The sequence below is a fragment of the Chiloscyllium plagiosum genome, chromosome 28 (assembly GCF_004010195.1).
Source record: "Chiloscyllium plagiosum isolate BGI_BamShark_2017 chromosome 28, ASM401019v2, whole genome shotgun sequence".
Taxonomy (NCBI): domain Eukaryota; kingdom Metazoa; phylum Chordata; class Chondrichthyes; order Orectolobiformes; family Hemiscylliidae; genus Chiloscyllium; species Chiloscyllium plagiosum.
The window spans coordinates 6,885,889-6,904,918 of record NC_057737.1 but is presented as its reverse complement, the minus strand read 5'-3'; the positions used below and the strand labels follow the sequence as shown (position 1 = coordinate 6,904,918).

Genomic DNA, 19,030 nt, shown 5'->3' with positions numbered 1-19,030 from the left:
ACTTTTTTTCCCTTGTTTGTTGAGGGTTCTGATCCTCTCTGTTACACAGGGGGAATAATATCATCACAACTGGATCTGCAATATTGTGACTTTCTGTAAAACCTTTACTTGAAAGATGTATTTTCTTTCCAAATTCAGGTACCTTGCTGTCTCAATTACTGTAACTCATCTATTTGTCAAGACTGATGCACCTAGCTTCAGAATTACCATTGTTTAAATATCAATCAGATACAGGCAGCTATAAGGTTTGGCAGTTGCACTAGGGGATGTTAGAGAGAGCATATAGTGGGATATAGTGTGGCCCAGTGCGATTAAAGTGTCACCCAGTGTGATAGAATGTGTCACAGTATGATTATAGTGTGATCTTAGTGCAATAGAGTGTAGCCCAGTGCAATTATAGTGTGTCCCAGTGCGATACAGTGTGATCCAGTGCAATTATCGTGTAACCCAGTGCAATTATAGTGTGACCCAGTGCAATAGAGCATGACCCAGTGCAATTATTTTGTGGATAGTGCAATAGAGCATATCACTGTGCAATAAGGAATATCAGGGTTTGTAAAAAAGCACCCACTTATCAAGGCTACCAAGACAAAAGCTTGGACATTCCTCCATTCAGTCTGATAGAATCAAGCACAGCTGAAACTCCATGCAGTACATTGTACCGAAAGCACAGAGAACTGTACCCAGTGTCAAAGGGAGAGTATACGTTCATTTGAATTGTTGTATGGTCTAAGTGGTGCTGCAACAGATACATGTGCACTTACTGACCTTCCTTTATGGCTTGCTTCATGATTTAAAGCCACTTTTGACCACAGTTAGAGTACTGTGAACACTTCTAAGTGCTCCATTATTGAAAATACATCAAAGCCATTGAGAGCAAACTGTGTAGATTTACCAACATAATCTAGGAATGGAAAACTACTCTGTGAGGAGGAAGTAGAGCTATTGAATAATTCTCAACTGCAAAGTAAAGCTAAGGGAAGTGTTTTCTTCTTATTCTGAAGGTTTTAACTGGAGTGGAGTTGAAGAAGCTAGTTTTTGTGGTTGCAAGAGGTTAGAAATCATTACTTTTTTTTGGGTTTGTTGCACTGCTATGGAAATGGATCGATGTAGAGATTGAGTGGTAAGGTGGTGGTGTAATGGTAATGTCACTAGGCTGGTAATCCAGAATCCCAGGCTAATGTACTGAGCACATGGGTTCAAATCCCACCATGGCAGGCAGTGACATTTCAATTCAATAAATATCTGGAATTAGTAACTGACCTCATGTAGCAATTGTCAATTGTTGTAAAAGTTCATCCGGTTGACTGATGCGTTTTTTTTCTTTATTGGATGTGAGCATCACTGGCCAGGTCAGCATTCATTACCCATCCCAGAGGCAATTAAGAGTCAACCACAAGAGCCACATGTAGGCCAGACCAGGTAAGGATAGCAGTTTCCTGCCCTGAAGGACATTAGTAAATGAGATGTTTTTTTTCCTGACAATCAGCAATGGATTCATGGCATCATTAGACTCTTAATTCCAGATCTTCTTGTTTTTTCTTATCTTGAATTCAAATTCCACCATCTACTGTGGCAGGATTTGAACCTGGGTCTCCAGAACATTCCCTGGGTCTCTGGATTAATAGTTCAATGGTAATACCACTAGGCCATCACCTCCCCCTTTAGGGAAGGAAATCTGGCACTCATGCCCAGTCTGGTTTTCAGAATTGTATCTTTTGTGGCATATTTTTCAGCCTGAGTTTTCTGTTCAAGAGAACAGGATTGAATTGGTGAAACTAAAACCAACAGAAAGATATACTGGGATTGGATCGCTGACACAGCAGGAGAGGGAGTGAGAGGTGCAGGCTGTCTCCAGATTGCAAACAGGTTTCATTCTTGATGTGTAAACAAGCCAGAGCACAGTGCAGTGTAATATAGAATAGCCACTTAAGAGGATACTGAAACATTGATATGTCAGATCTTTAAAGGTACACCCCGTAGGGAGTGCGATCGTAGACTGGACATACATAAGGGACCCCTTGTAGAGAGACATGTCTGTGAGTGTATATTACAGTCACAAGACTTTTACCTCATGTCTGCAGACAGCGATGTAAATTCAGTAACAAATTGATAAGGAAGGTCCTCTTCCAAAAATGTCCCTTCAGTTCCAATGTAAACTGAGTTCTTGAATGTGGTCAGATGGTGGTCTAGTGGTTATGTCATTGGATAAGTGATCTAGATTCCTACTCTCATGTTATGGGGGTTTGGGTTCAAATCCCACCATGGCATTGTGGAATTTAAATTCAGTGAATAAATCTGAAATTGAAAACTACTCTCAGTAATGGTGGCAGTGACAACTATCATTGAGTAATGTAAAAACTCATCTGGTTCACTTATGTTCTTTAGGGAAGAGAAGTCACTGCACTAGTCAGAGAGAACCCCATCGAATGTTCTGGGAATGTGTTCAAATGGCAGTTGGTGAAATTTGAATTCAATAAAATATTAGCCATTCATGATGGCTATTTATTTACATAAAAACCCACTTTTAGGAAAGGAAATCTGCCATTCCTAACCAGTCTGGCCTACATTGATTCCAGATCCACAGCAAGGTGTCTTAACTCTTAATTGCTTGCTGAAACAGCCTAGCAGATCACTCCGTTAGAATTGCTACAGTGGAGCGTCTTGGCCATTTGGCCCATTGAGTTTGCACCAATCCTCTGAAGATCCTCTTTCACCCAGACCCACCCTATGCCTGTGACCATGTATTCCCCCTGGCTAATCCACACCCCTATACACTATGGGCAATTTAACATGGCCAATCCACCTAACATACACATATTTGGACTGTGGGAGAAAGCCGGTGCACCCAGACAAAGCCCACACAGACACAGGGGACAACATGCAAACTCCACACAGACACTTGCTGAGGGTGGAATCAAATCTAGGCACTGTGAGGCAGCAGTGCTAACCACTGAGTCACAGTGCCACTCTAGTTCAAGAGCAGCTGGGGTTGGACAGTAAATGCTGCCTTACTATTGTAATCCATGTCCCATAAAAGTGCAGCCAATTGAGAAAAAGATGACCAGGTCACCCGTTTTATTGATATCACACAGCCCAGTGTACTTACTAATTTATTTTGTTGAGCACAGCCCAGGTGATGGACTGAGTGAGCCCGTTACGATTGCTGTGCAGCAATACATGCCTGTATTTTAAAGAGACTGCTGTTTATGCACATTTTGTTCAACACCTGCAAAGCATTTTCCCAATTGTTGCAGGGTTGTGCAGTTATCAACAAGTATTTCTGATGCAGAAACAGGCCATTCAGCCCAACCAATATCTGCTGACCTTGCATGTATAATAAATATTAGACAGAATATTTTGGAGGTAGAGAGTGTGAGACAACAAGAAAGAAAAAAACGCACAGAACGAGGGAGAAAAGATGAGGGAGAGGGACAGAATTAGACAGAAAAGAACAGACCAAGAAAGTCTGGGAGAGCAGAAGCGACCAAGATAAAGAGAGAAATTGAGACAGAGAAAGAAAAAGAGATTATGAAAGACAAAGCATGATATCGGGGAAGATTGAAATAGAGGGAGTTTTGTTTCTGGAAAATATTGGGGGAGAGATTGAGTGAGAGTGAAAGACAGAGTAAGGAAAAAGAAACAGAAAGAGAGATGAGACAGACGGAGATAAAACTTGACAGAAGGGCAGATGGAGATAGGAGGAAGTAAAGAGAGAGAGAGAGACTGAGTAAGCAACTGTGTCCCAAAGACCTATTAACAACCCATTAATAGCTTTTAGTGATATCAAAACTGCGAGCATGAAATGGAAAGACAGGATATGAATCCTCCCGAGGGATCTGTCCAACTCTCACCGCTCCACTCATTTTAATGCATCGGGCCTATTACTGACGTGCTACTTTCTGCTTAATGAGGTACGGCAGTCTTGACAGATGTAAACATCATGTTCCTTTGGCCATTTAGCAAAATATTTTTTTCAACATGGCATTGATTTTATACTTTGTTGAACATTTTTCCTCTCCGAGTGATTCTGGACGGGTCGATGGAGTCGAGCTGTTATCCAGCCTTTGGCTGCTTTCCTCACATGATTGGGGAATAGTAACTGTGAGGCTGCTCAGACTGTGGCAGGGTTCACTCTTGGCCTTTGTGTGTGATGTTTCAGGTGGCTGTTGGGTCACAGGAGACATCTCAGCTTCTTGCCACATATCTATGTTTTCCCAGCAGGCAGTCACTGCTCACTGATCAGGCTGGAAACACAGCCGGTCACCATGGAGAAAGAAATCGGCACACAACAATATCCACACACTGCGATGTAGAGTTGCCAAAGTTAGTCTGTTTTCCTGAGATTGTTTCAGGGGGAAATGGGTTAGTCCCAGCCCCTTGCTCTCCATCAGAATAGCACCATGGGATCTCGAACACACACCTGAGAGAGCAGACTCTTCCCAACATCTCACACCTCTGTCAGTGTGGTACTCTCCCAGTGGGTCATGTCAGCCTGGATGGAGGCCACAAGTTTCTGCAGTCAGACCTGAATCCACAAACTTTCAACTCCATGTCATGATGTCACAGATTGCTCCAGAGTTGGATTATAACTGGGTTCCAGGAATCAATAAAATATTATTTAATGATACAACATAAAGAGGAGTCAACTGTTCCCCACACCTATTGAACTGCCTAGCTTGACTGAAACAGGATATTCTATTTTTCCACATTTCTAACCTCCTAGGACTGATTATAACTCTAAGTGAATGCTGTTCAATTAGTTAGAATCTTGGCATTAGTCTCTAGCTACAGAGTTCTCTTTAAGAATCTTACGGAACATATGTGATCTTTGTCTCACTTTATTCCTGTCTCCATAGGGAATTAGGATTTGATTCATAACTCTTTTCCCTTGCCACGTATTGCTCAGCGATAATCAAATCTGTACCTGGTCTGTAGTGATTAGAACGAAACCAGCCAGGTAGATCTCATAGACTATGAGTTCCCTGATTGGGGCTGTTAACCTGGTCCAATCAGGGAGCCCTAGCTGACAGAAACAGGAGTGTCAGGGGTTCTGCTCACCCTAGGAGCCGGCTCTAAGCTAGCTGGGTCAGTGTTGTCATGTTAGAAGATTAAATTGGACCATCTCTCTGGACATTAAAGGGTTAAACTGCACTGTTTTCCTCCAGAGGATGAACATTCTGCAAGTGGGTGGGGATGGCATTCATGCAGGAATGTGGATGACTCCCACTTCATTTAGAGAGTCATCTACTTCTACCCCCTACTATTATCAAAATAAACTCTCATTCAGTCCCTTCCATTTAGAAATACTTTCATAGCCATCCTGCAGCCAATCAGGTTCACTTGCATGATCATCCCTGATGCTGAAGCCTATCACACCTACATTGTCTGCAGAAGTAGTGGAGCCAGAACTCATTTGCAAAGTTGCCCCAAAGCTAGGACATTTCATGTCTACATTGTCTTGAGGAATCACGGAGTCAGGAAATCATCTGCATAATGATTCTCTAGGAATAGGGCATTTATATTTGCATTATCTCCGAGGCTGATCTCATCCTATCATTGTACCTGGAGTAACATGTGGTTATGAGGAGTTGGGGGAGTGGCCAGAGTACCTGTGAGCATTACCAACTGACCTGTATAAAGGAGATGTGTTTTCTTTGTTCGGGGCCTCTTTTGACTCGACTTTGTATACCTGTGAAGAGGGTCAAAGGGGTCACCTAGCTTTTACAGGCGTTAAACTTTACCTGTTTGCAGAAGTTGGTCTATGCAAATTACATCCCACGTCTGAAACCTCAGCAAAGAACCTAACAGTGTCATGTCTGATGTACATGTAAATAAAGGGTGATTTGCGATGGGATACTGGCCTTCATGGAGTTATTTCAGTGTCCATTCCTCTGTGATGTTAGTTTTGTTTAAAAGCTCAATCGTGAGAGGTGTTCCGTCACCCCCCGCCCATTTCCCCCATCCCCCTCTCTCTTTCACTTCAGATATCCTACCCTAAAAGGTCACTGGTGATCATGGACCTCTGTATTGGTTCATAGTTTTGCCTGTGAAGACACTGCATTGGTTTGCCACTGCTTTCTGCAGATGGCTGACCAGGAAACTCTCCTGCCGTTACTGCTGGCCACAGGTGTAATGGAAGGATATATCAGTTCAGTTTCAAGCAGCTTGAGCACCCTCCTTCCTGTGGCCACTTCTCCCCTCCAGCAGGAATCCCCTGTGCAAACATATTCCATTTTTCCAGATCAAATTGGTAGAGGTTTTGATGGATAATTTCCAACTGTGGCTCTTGTCCTTCTAATCCTTTACAGATCCATCTCGCCTCAACCCAAGAACTCTTGACCAGACTCACTGAGAAAATAGTCAAGAAAAGTCTGAAACAAATCACATTGTTTAAGTTCTTACCGCTCCGTCATTGCACCACTGGTAGCTGCACCCTTCATTAGATTAGATTCCCTACAGTGTGGAAACAGGCCCTTCAGCCCAACCAGTCCACACCGACCCTCCGAAGAGTAACCCACCCAGACACATTTCCCTCTGAATAATGCACCTAGCACTATGGACAATTTAGCATGGCCAATTCACCTGATTGGCACATCTTTGGGAGGAAACCGGAGCTCCCGGAGGAAACCCATACAGACACAGGGAGAATGGGCAAACTCCACACAGTCACCCGAGGCCCTGGTGCTGTGAGGCAGCCGTGCTAACCACTGAGCCACCATGCTGCCTTCACTCTGGAACTGCCTCCTTAAATCTCTGCCTCTCTCTCCTCCTTTAAGACCACATTTGAACACCCCTCTTTGTCCCATTGCCAGCTTGTGTGTGGCCCAGTGTCAGGTTTCTGTCATTAACAACCTTGTGATGCACTTCAGGAAATGGTTTGCTGTCATGAAGTGAATGCGAGGTGTTGTTGTTGGGAGTGGCTCGACCTGTGTTAGCACTGCTTCAAGAAAGATCTCCACAGCCCCCGCTCCTTTTTACATGTCAGGCTTACCGCCCAAGAGATTTTACAGATCCCTGGCCCTTCTGTGGTGGGACAGCCTTATAGGTATTTTTTAATCAACCTGCTCAAAAATGTTATGACACAACTCTGGAACAGGTGGGATCTGAATTTGGGCATCCTGGCTCAGAGGTGAGGACCACTCCAATTGCGCCACAAGAGGCCCCTAGGGATACCCTTACATCGTGAGCCATCTTTATTAAGCCTTTGTGGCTCCTGCCCTGAGCTTCAGTGCATTACCCTGTGCTGGATCTTGGAATGTGCCAGTCTGCATCATCCGCTCTTTGAAAGCTCTTTACCCTGGAAGGCCAGTGGCCTTCTGGCTGATCAAAGATTGTCTCTCACCACCTTCATGGTGCTCTAGCCTCAGAGGATTTTTACCTCAGTCTGCATGTCTGGCAGATAGCTTGAACGGTGGCACTGGCATTGTGCTAATGTCCCTAGAGCAATAATCTCAAGCAATGTTCTCTCTAAGCTGCGCAGTTGTGTGTATGTGCAGTCACTCCGATGTTCACCCACCGTGAGTGGCATTGGCATTCCAATTGTGGCACTGATTTGGGTTCCGAAATCGCTGCAGCACACGGTTCTCAGGGGCCTACAGAACCAGTCAGAAAATTAGAGGGAAAGCCAATAACGAGTCTCAGGCTAATGTTCTGGGCACATGGGTTCAAATCCCATCATTGACGATGCTGAAATTTGAATTGAACATTCAAAAAGATTTTCTGTCAAAAAATAGTCTAATGGTGACCATGTAACCATTGTTTGATTGTTGAGAAAAGCCCATTAAAACACTAATGTCCTTCAGGGAAGAGTATCTGCCATCCTTACCTGGTCTGGTGACTCCAGACCCACAGCCATGTGGTTGGCTCTAGTTATTCTCTGAAACCCACTCAGCTCATGCACTGTTTGAGACATGCCCCATGTGCCTGGATCCCCAGCAAGAATAAAGAAATTAAAGCCCATAGAGCACCAAAATTGGTATCAGGAAACAGATCAGGCTGAACCTCAACAAAATCCGCTGCATCTCCTTCTCCCTCTCTGCAGACCTTCTTTGCAAAGGCTTGTTTGCAAAGCTATTCAGGACTGAGATGAGGAAGAATTTCTTCACTCAGAGTTGTGAACCTGTGGAATTCTCTACGACAGGAAGCTGTTGGGGCCAGTTCATTAAGATATATCTGAGAAAACTAGACGCGGCCCTTGTGGCTAAAGGGATCGGCGGTGTGAAGAGAAAGCGGGAGTGAGATACTGAGTTTGCAAGATCTGCCATGCTTATTCCTGCACCTATCTTTAATGTTTCTGTGTTCCAGAGGGAGATGGGCAGTGGTCTCTTCCCCACAATTGTCAGCGAGTACTGATAATCCCACATTCTCTGGAATTACTTGAATTATTTGTCCCAGCAGTTAGAGTGTGTGCAGAAAGGCAGCTCTCCCGATTCAGATTGTTTGTCTATTTCCCAGAGTTGCACCTTTACATTGTAACGTGGACTGGTTAGCTGCTCATTCATCCTCGGAATGTGGGCGTCACTGGCTCAGGCAGCATTTACTACCAGCCACTAAACGAGCCGAACATTTAACTGGGAGCTTACTCCATTAACCGGAGACTGTTCGCAGCTGTCAGGAGAAAGATAAGAAAATTATTTTTGGGTTTCCAGAAGTTTGGAAAAAAAACAAATTTGAGCTTTCTGTAATCTTTGTAAAATGGTGACAGAGATAACAGTAGTGAGGGGGTAAATTGGCCACAAGATATTATCTGCACTCCTATCACCACTTTCAGTGGAAGTAGATTGTGTATGTTGCTGGAGATTTTGTCACATCACCTCTGAAGTTTAAATGCATCAAAAAGCCAAGCCCCCTCCATCATCTTCACACTCCGATGTTCTTACAACTGAAGAAACTAAATCTTTCACCAAGTGCAAACATCCCTGTCCTGTTTTCTTCCCCAATCACTCACAGCAATGTCCAGGGTGTTCATCATTCACGAGATGCTCTTCAAGTGTCATTCCTATGACAGGAGATTCCACAGCTAGATGGTGCACAGCAAGATCCCACACACCAACGAAACAAATGACCAGATCACCCACTTTGGGTATGAGCTGAGGGACAAGTCTTGGCTGAGGGGTGCTGGGGACAACACCATCCCCCCAACCCCCGTCTCAGAATTCATGCCATGGTTGGATTTTTTTAAGCCTACCTGAGAAGGTAGCCACAGCCTCAGTTTGATGTGTACAACAATGCAGCACGGTTTTGTTTACTGGTGACCTGCTGTGAATGCAAATTGATAAATCTACAGTAGGATCTGGGGTTGTTACAGTGGTAGTGTCCCTACCTCTGAGCCAGGAGTCCTGGGTTCCAGTCCTAGCTGCTCCAGAGGTGTGTCATAACATCTCTGAGCAGGTTGAGTAGAAAATATCTAGAAATCTGCACTGATTGAGTTACATTTGTCTGTGGGTCAGTGTTTGTGCGTGTTGATAGGACTTTGCTAATAACCAATGCCATTTACTGGGCCACACTATAGCTGACCAGGAGAAGGTGGCTGGAAACTGGAGGGACCCATTACATGTAAGTGCACAATACGATCCACACCTCTCTCGGAAGAGGCAGACAAATCGTTTAAAATCCTTCACCTTCTGTCTCAACAAGATTTGACATCCCCATGATCCCATAGGCCAGGTTCGTGCATGATGTCCCAAATAAACATCTAAAACGCTGCTGCCCATCTTCTGACTCACCAAAATCCTGTCCCTTCATCACCCCTGGGCTCGCTAATTTATACTGGCTCCCAGTCCAGCAACTCATCATTTTCAAAAGTCTCTTTTTTTGAAAATGCTTCCAGTGTCTTGCTCCCTCTCATCCCTGTCCCCTCCACCCTCTAATATATGCCTTCAATTCAGATTTCTTTTCCATCTCAATTTTCATTTTCCTAAGCGTCTCGCGCGCTCTCTCGGGAAGTTTACACTGAAGGCATCATATAACTGGACATTATACTTAACAAATGCCAAAAGAACTATAGATGCTGTACATCAGAAACAAAACCAAATAATGCTGGAAAAGCTCAGTAGGCATGGCAGCATCAAAGAAGAGAAATCAGAATTAACATTTCAAGTCTGGTCACTGGACTTGAAACGTTAACTCTGATTTCTCTTCACAGCTGCTTTCATAGACAGGTAAAGTCACAGCTATTGTGTTTCCATTACATATGCATAAAGCTGGAAGATTTCAACCAGGCAATTATTACCCTTTTAAATTGCATCTCTGATCTTAAATTTGGATTTTAATTTAACAATTGACCCAGTGTTCATTACAATAACATCCATTCTATATCATCTATATAATATTGCTTGAACATATGCAGCCTTAAGCTAGAGATTCCACATTAATTAAGGAATTCATTATCTCAATGATTTCAAATTGTCCCGGCTTTCACTTAGCATAGTATCTCTTTGTTGTCAGGTTGAAACTGATTCTCTAGCCTTTGCAACTCTGACCACACCCCAACCCCAGTTACAGCTTCCCTTTCCCCACTCCTGTTCAAGCCTTGCTGTTTTTTGTTAATTATCTGAGAACTTGGGGAACCTGTAGTTTCCCATGGCTTTCTCCATGGCTGAGATGTTACCAATCAGACTTCCCAGTCAATCCCATTCCTTTTGCCTATAATATAAATTGTTAGAGATTTGGCATTCTTGCAATTGTCTTGTCTGACAGAAGGCAAAGAGTGGGAGTAAAGGGGTCTTTTTCAATAGTTAGTTTTGGGACCATAGTACTCAAGTTATACATTAACGATCTGGATGAGGGAACTGAGGGCATTGTTGCTACGTTTCCAAATGACACAAAGATAGGTTGAGGGACAGGGAGGCTACAAAAGGCCTCGGACAGGCTGGGAGAGTGGGCTTAGAAATAGTAAATGGAATACAGTGTGGCTAAGTGCAAGTTTATGCATTTTGGTAGGAAGAATAGAGGCACAGACTATTTTCTAATTAGGGAAAGACTTCGGAAGTCTGAAATACTAAGGGACTTATTCTGAAATACAAGGGAGTCCCAGTTCAGGATTCTCTTAAGGTTAACATGCATGTTCATGCATGTAGGCATATAGGAAGGTAAATGCAGTGTTAGCATTCATTTCAAGATGGCTAAAATGCAAGAACAGAAATGTACTGCTGAGGCTGTATAAGGCTCTGATCAGGCTGCGTTTGGAATATTATGAGCATTTTTGGGCCCCATATCTAAAGGAAGGCTGTGCTGGAGTTGGAAGTGGTTCAAATAAGGTTTACAAGAATGATCCTGGGGATGAAGGACTTGTCATATAAGGAGCAGTTGAGGATTCTGGGTCTGTACTCAGTAGAGTCTAGAAGGATGAGGAGGTCTGATTGAAACCCAGAGAGTAGTGAGAGACCTGAATAGAGTGGACATGGAGAAGAAGTCTCTCCTCCGAGTGGAAACTAAGACCTGGGGCACAACCTCAGAGTGAAGGGATGAGCCTTTAGAATTGAGATGAGGAGGAATATCTTCAACTAGGAGTAGGAAAATCTATGGAACTCATTGCTGCAGAGGGCTGTGGAGGCCAAGTCATTGAGTGTATTTAAGACAGAGATAGAAAGGATCTTGATTAGTAAGGGGATCAAGGGTTACACGGATAAGGCAAGAGAATGGTTTTGCAAAACACATCAACTGTGATTAAATAGTGAAGCAGACTTGATGGACCAAATGGCTTAATTCTGCTCCTGTGTCTTACAGTTCTTAGGTTAAGGTCTCGTGGTTCTGATGAGTGCAAGGTCAAGAGCTTTGACAACGTGCCTCGCATTTCAACAAGATTGAAGGCCAATCCTGAAGCTACTGGCAGGATGATGTGTAATTGAAAGGTCAAAGGCCAGGTCATTCAGATGGACTCTTTGCTTCTTTCACTTTCTCCATGACATGTGCTCTCTGGTCTTGCAGGTATGACCCTTACAACAAAGTCCTGACCCGTGAGCTCTACGACCATGGAGCGATGCAGGCAATCAGAAAGGACGCAATAGCAACGGCTGCAAAGGCAACAATGTGGGGCCTGATTCTCGGAACGCTTGGACGGCAAGGATCACCCAAGATCATGGAGGTACAAAGAATGATGAGAAAACCATGGTTTGTAATGCATAATCGAAGCCATTTTCCCAGTATTGTAGGGATTGAGATATTGGTGGGATCTACTGGTGGATTGCTCATATCACTGGACTAGTAATCCAGAGCGCCAGGCTAATATTTTGGGGACAGGGCAAATGTTGAAATTGGAGTTCATTCAACATCAGAGATTAAAAGTGTGTTTAATGGTGACAATAAAGGCACTGTCAATTGTAGTAAAAATCCATCGGATTCACCAGTGGCCTTCAGAAAAGACAATTTGCGTCCATACCCAATCTGGCAAATGCAAACCTAAAGCAATGTGGATGATTCTTAATAATGTTCTGGTTAATTAGGAATGAGCAATAAATGCTGGACTAGCCATTGTCACCCACATCCCTGGCGCAAACAAAATATTTTGCTGGCATGAACCATCCTCTGAACTTGGGAGTTTATTAAACCCTCTAGATTGTGGAATATGTGCTCAGTTTGCCCACTGATTATCCCATTGGACATTGGGTTCTGAGGGTTCAGTGATAAGTAGAGCTCATGTGCACCATATATAAAAACTTCCAAGATTAGGGGATTTTATTGTTTTTTTTCAGGATTTTCAGAGGTATTGATGGATAGATAGATTTTTTTTTACTTTGGTTGGCGAGTCTAGGACAAAGGGGCAGCATTTTAATAATTTCAGGCATGCCATTTACGAGATTAGTTCAGAAGCATTTCTGAGTGGAACATTTGCCAGGGGCTGAATGGCTTCCTTCTGGCCCCACCTTGCTAAAATAGTTATAGGACCACACGAAGAAATATGTTTGATCCATTTTGACCAATAGTTTGCCTCAGTGTTCACTGCTGGGTTCAGGAGACTGAATTCCTTCCAGCCTCTGAGGTCCAGTGCAAAGCCAGGACCCCTGGAGTCAGTTTGAAGTTGGGATGATCTGAATTCTGATTCCTTTTGAAGTGACAACAGCTGTCCCTTTGACAGTAACAGGTTAACCGTGAGTTACAGCCTGGGTGACAGAGGCTTGCTTTCAAACAATCTTCCATTAAAAATTACTTAACAGACTGCAAATTGTAAAATGGAAAACCATTGTTCATGTTTCACTGAGAAGCGATTAAAGAAGCAGAAAAGGAGACCATTTCCTCACTATCAGTTAAATAGATCTCGGAACTGATTGTATAATTGCTTTCAAAGTCAAAACATGCAGGACTCACGGATTCACAGAATTGTTGCAGCGCACAAGCGCATCTGTTCAACCCATCTTGTCTGTGCTAGCTTTAGATTTGATTGCCGAGGTATGGTGAAAAGTGTTGTCATACATACTTTACAGGCAGGTCGTACTATACAATTGCATCAGGGTAACAGAACAGAGTGCAGGAGACAGTGTTACAGCTGCTGAGAAGATGCAGAGAGATCAACATTAACATTAAAGGGGAACAAATTACTGCAGATGCTGGAAACTGTACTGAAAATCAAAAATGCTGGAGATCTCATTGGTTCAGGCAGCATCCATGGTGAGAGCAAGCTAACATTTCAAGTTTAGACATGAAACATTAGCTTGCTCTCTCTCCATGGATGCTGCCTGAACCAATGAGGTCTCCAGCATCTTTTGTTTTCCATTAAGATTAAGAGGTCCATTCAAACATCTGATAACAGTGGGGAAGAAGCTGTTCTTAAATCTGTTCATACATGTGTACAAACCTTTAAATCTTCTGCCCGACAGAAGAGGGTGCAAGAGAGTATAACCGGGGTGGGAAGGGGTCTTCAATTCTGTTGAGCAGTGCCATACTGTGACCCTCCTTCCCTCCCGTAGCACTGCACATTGTTCCTTTTTAAATCACAGTGAAAATAACTCCTGAAACCCCCAATTGAATCAAGTTCAGTTACACTGTCAGGCAGCACATTCCTGACCCTAATCAGATGCCATAGCTTCCTGTGGCAATTCCCTTGAATCTATGCTTTTTTTTGTTCTTGACCCCCACACTATTGAGAGGAGATTTCTTTTCCCAATCCATTCTATCCAGAATACCTCAACACATGGACAGTTAAATCAGGAACAGGCCATTCAGCCCCTCAAGATTGCTCCACCATTCATTAAGGTGAAGACTGATCTGAATACAGCACATTCTCACCTCCCTCTGAATACCTTTCACCCCCTTTGCTTATCAAGGCTCGGCTCCCACTGCCTTTTGATGGCTGTCGATTCTCCAAGGAAATCATATCGGTCTCAACACGTCACCTCTGTTCCTCTCCACAGCTGCTGCCAGACCTGCTGAGTTCCTCCAGCATTTTTTCTGTTTTTATTGCAAGTTCTCCAACCTCTGGCTCACAATAGTTCTGCAAGTCTTGTCCTCAATTCTATATTTCACTTCAAGAGTACTTTGTGATATATTCGATTCCAGCCTCAGGCGACTATGTGGAGCTTGCACGTGGTCCCTCTGTCTGCGTAGGCTTCCTCTGCATGCTCCTATTTCCTCTTAAAGTCCAAAGATGTGGAGGTTAGGTGGATTGACTATGCTAAATCATCTACAGTGTCCAGGGATGTGCAGGCCTGATGGGTTAGCCATGGGAAATGCAAGGTTATAGGGATAAGTTGTAGGAGGGGGCAAGGTCTGGCAGGGATGCTGTTTGGGTGGTTGAAGTGCACTCGATGGGCTGAATGGCCTGCTTCCACACTAGGGATTCTTTAATTCTATAAAGCAAGTTCTCCAAGTATGATCTTTTGAACTACTTCACCACTCACTGGTGCTTGCCCGTGGCCCGTGTAACCCACATGTTGTCCAGGCCGGTGTGGGGAGGGCGATACGACTAGCGTGTGGTTTGTGTTTCCCTTCTCTCCCACCCTTCCTGATGTGCCAGTGTGAGAGCAGGGGCAGGTGAATGGAGACCTTCAACCCCACCTCCCCATCCCATCCAATTGATCCTTCAGGCATCCCACTTGACTCTGCAGTTTTATTTTAGGAGTTTCTCAGTACAGCAGCAGAGCGACTGGGATCCTTTATTCACTTCACGCCTCTCTGACTGGCAGCGTGAGTCCTCGCAGAGGAAACCAGATGCCTGTACACCTGCCGAAAGGTCAGCAAAGAGAAAAGAGTGACTCGAGATCTTGCTTTTCTGCTCGAGAGCCTTTGAGAAAGAGCAAGGATGGAAGTGGTGGAGGGAAAAGGCAAGGCATGTTTTTTTTTAAAATAGTCCTGTAATAGTTGGATCACGACTGAGCTTTGTCTTTCTACGAGTAGGTTTTCACTACAGGCAGATTTGCAGTTTGTACCACACTGCAGCTGATCTCAGGAAAAGGTCAGTCAATGCTGACGAGATTGCTTCACTCTCTGTTTGACTTTGTACTGGTGCCAATATAGAGAGTCCTCCAGGTTAAGCCTTCAGGGTTAAACACCAGGAGATGCACTGAACCATCTGCAGCATCTGTTGTACTTCCCCATTTGCTTTTGAAACACAGCCTTAGAAAGGTCTTATTCTTGTTTTTTTATTCTAGTCATGCTTTTGTTACCACTAGCGTTGCCTCTTGCAGTGCTGTCCACTCTGGGAGTCCCATCTTCCACTTTCCCTAAACTAGAATTCAATGAAAGTCTTATCCAACCATGCACCTTTGTGATCGCCTATTATCCCGCAACTCACTGGTGTATTGACACTCAGTCCAACAATGCTTCTGTTTTAAAATTCTCATCCAGACCCTCCATGGTTTTTCCTCAGTGTAATGCAAGTGTAATTCCTCAGTCCTGGAATCACCGTCATAAACCTCTCGTCTTCTCAAAGCCTTTCCTAAAGCATAATGTCTACCTCAGCAGAGGGAGCTTCGAGGTAACATCTCACTCCAAGGAGAACCCCCTCAGGGACTGTAACTCCCTCTCTGGGAAGTGTCAGCTTTGGACATGTGAAACATGTGTTGGGTGGGGAGGTCGCAGTGCTGAGTGAATTTTCTGCTGCTCTGTTCCAACAACCCAACATTCAGAAACTGCCACTGTGCTAATCAGTGCTGAATTGTAAGGGCAATGTGGATTTGTGTCCTCTGAACCCTCTCCCCAGCAGCTGGTTGGACACGAGGCCCAACACTATCTACCTTCATGGGAAGGGTGATGGTAGTGGTAATCTCACTAGACTAGGAATCCTGTTACTGCAGTGAGTAACTCACATCCGGACTCCCCAAAGCCTGTCCACCATCTACAAGGCACAAGTCAGGAGTGTGATGCAATACCCCCCACTTGCATAGATGGGTGCAGCCCCAAAAACACTCAAGAAGCTTGGTGCCATCCAGGACAAAGCAGCCCACTTGATTGGCACCACACCCACATCATCAAATTCCATCCGCATATGCACATTAACAAGCCTTTTGACCCAACGCATCACTTCTTTTCGTTAAGATTTCCCTGAGAGAAAAGAAAGAGTACTTTCTTAATTTGTAGGGTGAGCGGGGAGTTAATTGGACAGTTGTTGAAAAAAGCCAACCCAGGCATGATAGGCCAAATGGCCTCCTTGTGTACTGCAGGATAAATTCCTAAAGTCCAACAGGGAAAAAGCACAGGATTGGTTACTGTCTGTGTAGAAATTGCTGTCCTGTAGCCATGCTGCGGACCCAAGAAAGATCCCATTAACATTTTGTTTAAGAAAAATGTAAGCAAAAAAAAACCTGAAACCAAACAATTCAGTTTCACTGTACAATACCATTTGCCAAAAGAAAAATAATAGATTTCCCTAAGCCCTGATTTCTATTATGATATGGGATCCTTGCCCATCCTCAGAGATCCCCCTCCCCTCACCAGCCAAGGGAAACATTTCAAACCATTCATTAGTCTGAGTATAGGCTCGTGGATCTTTAATGGAATTGATATGTCTTTTTTTTAATTCCGGCTACATTCTGCCTGACTAGATTTAATGACTAGTCTCTGCCAGTCTGCACGCCCATTCATTCCAGACTTCATTTAGCCACTCACCCAGGAGCTAGGAGCAGTCAAACAATTAGCCAAAGCCTAAATGCTTCTATTCTTTATTGGCTCGGGTGGGGGGAGAGAAATGATCGAGGTGGGGCAGTGGTGAAGAATCAGTCAGCTTGACTCTCATTAAAGCAGCTCAACAGAGAGATGACTTTCATTTCACGTTGCCGCTTTGATAATTCTGCAATTAATTTTTTTCATTCTTATTTATAAGCTGAGGGTGCATCAAATTGACCTCTTCAAAGTCTCTCTCTTTTTTCTTCTATCTCGCTGTTGACGACAATGCTCTGACAAATGAGTTCCACAACTGTTGATGACCTCTTTTTCTCATTGTCTGTGATTTTCTCTTTTGCACCTCCTCCCCTTGCCCCCTCATATGCAAGAAAACTTTCTCTGCTTTAATTACTCTGCTGCTTTGAATTTCTCAGAGCAGAGGTTCCTGAAGATACTAGATACTGTAGGGACTAGGGTGTTTGAGATTTGAGAGGCTAAATAGGCTGTAACTTTTTTCACTGGAGCATCAGAGACTGAGAGATGACCTTATAGAGGTTTGTAAGATCACGATGAGCTTAGATAGGTTTTAAGAAGAGAGGTTTAGTAATTTAAACAACTTATACGCTTTTCACTGTATTTTCATTCATACAAGTGACACTTTAGAAGAATGCAAGGAGATCTCATCATGGTGTGTAGGATGCCAAACAGGGCTGACACAGTTGATGCAGAGAGGAAGTTTCCTCATGTGGGGAGATCCAGAGTGAGTTTTAGGATAAGGGGTGGTGGATGTAAAACAGATGAGGAGAAGTTACTTCTCTCAAAGGGTGGTGTATCTGTGGAATTCACTCCCTCAGAGTACAGTGGATACTGGGGCATTGAGTCAATTTAAGGAGGGGGCGGGACATGTTTTTAATGGTAGGGGAAATTCAAAACTAGGGGGTATATTTTTAAGTTGAAAGATTTAAAGATATGAGGAGCAACTTTTTTTTACAAAGTGGTTAGTGCGTAGAATGACAGGCCAAAGGAAGTGGTGGATGCACGTACAGTTACAACATTTAAATGAGTACATGAGTAGGAAAGGTTTGGAGAGATGTGGGCCAAAAGCAGGCAGGTGGGGCTAGTTTAGTTTGGGAATGTGGTTGTCGTGGAAAAGTTGGACTGAAGGGTCTGTTTTCATGTTGTTTGACTACAATTATGACTATAAAAATTGAGAGGAATATTTTAATGCAACAAGTGGTTTGGGCTCTGGAGTGCTGTACCTGAGAGTGTGCTGGAGACAAGTTCAGTTGAAGCCTTCAAAATCAGTTTTACTGCTGTCTGAACAGGGAGAAAGTGCAGGGTTATGGGCTGAAGGAAGGAGAGTGGGAACAACACGAATTGTTCATTCAGAAAGCAGGTGCAGATATGGACTGAATGGCCTCCTGTGCAGTAATGATTCTGCAATACTCACAGGTCAAGGTTACAGAGAACACAGCATGAATGGGCTCTTTTGGCCAGTCATGTCCATACTAGCTCCCACATACTCTTTCTGCTGGTATTTGTTCAAAGACTTAATCACCACTGAGAAAAAAATAATTGTTATCCCTTTTACAAGGCAGTGTTGATATGAATGCTGTGAGACAGAAATTACCACAGAACCATGTAATGAGTTAAAGAGTACCAAAGTGCTTAACTTCTAAAGGAACAACTGGTGTAGTGGATTGCCAATTTAGAGGAAAAACCCTTGAAGCCATTGTCTAGGTAACTCCAGTTACACAGCTTGATATAAATCAATGAAACATTCACATTTAAAAATCAATAATTAAGTTGTTTTCAAATTGGATTTGAAGCGCGGTGATCTATTTGAATGTCAGAATGGACCGAGGGGCTGAACGGTCTCCTCATGTTCCATTGAATGGCATCCCATTGGTTTGAGCTCCAAATTCTGAAGGAGGAAGTTATATTTTCACTGACCAGAGAAAACAGGTGTAGAGCAATGCTCTCTTTATAGGCA

General features: G+C 43.7%; 1 protein-coding gene across 1 annotated transcript in view; it reads left to right on the top strand.

Annotated features, from left to right (window-relative positions):
• Positions 1 to 19,030, top strand: part of dph1 (diphthamide biosynthesis 1) — a 579,143-nt gene that overhangs the window by 460,891 nt on the left and 99,222 nt on the right. The window contains exon 7 of the mRNA XM_043718169.1: positions 11,932 to 12,088. Coding sequence (XP_043574104.1) covers positions 11,932 to 12,088 — 157 coding nt within the window. The remainder of the gene's footprint in view (positions 1 to 11,931; positions 12,089 to 19,030) is intronic.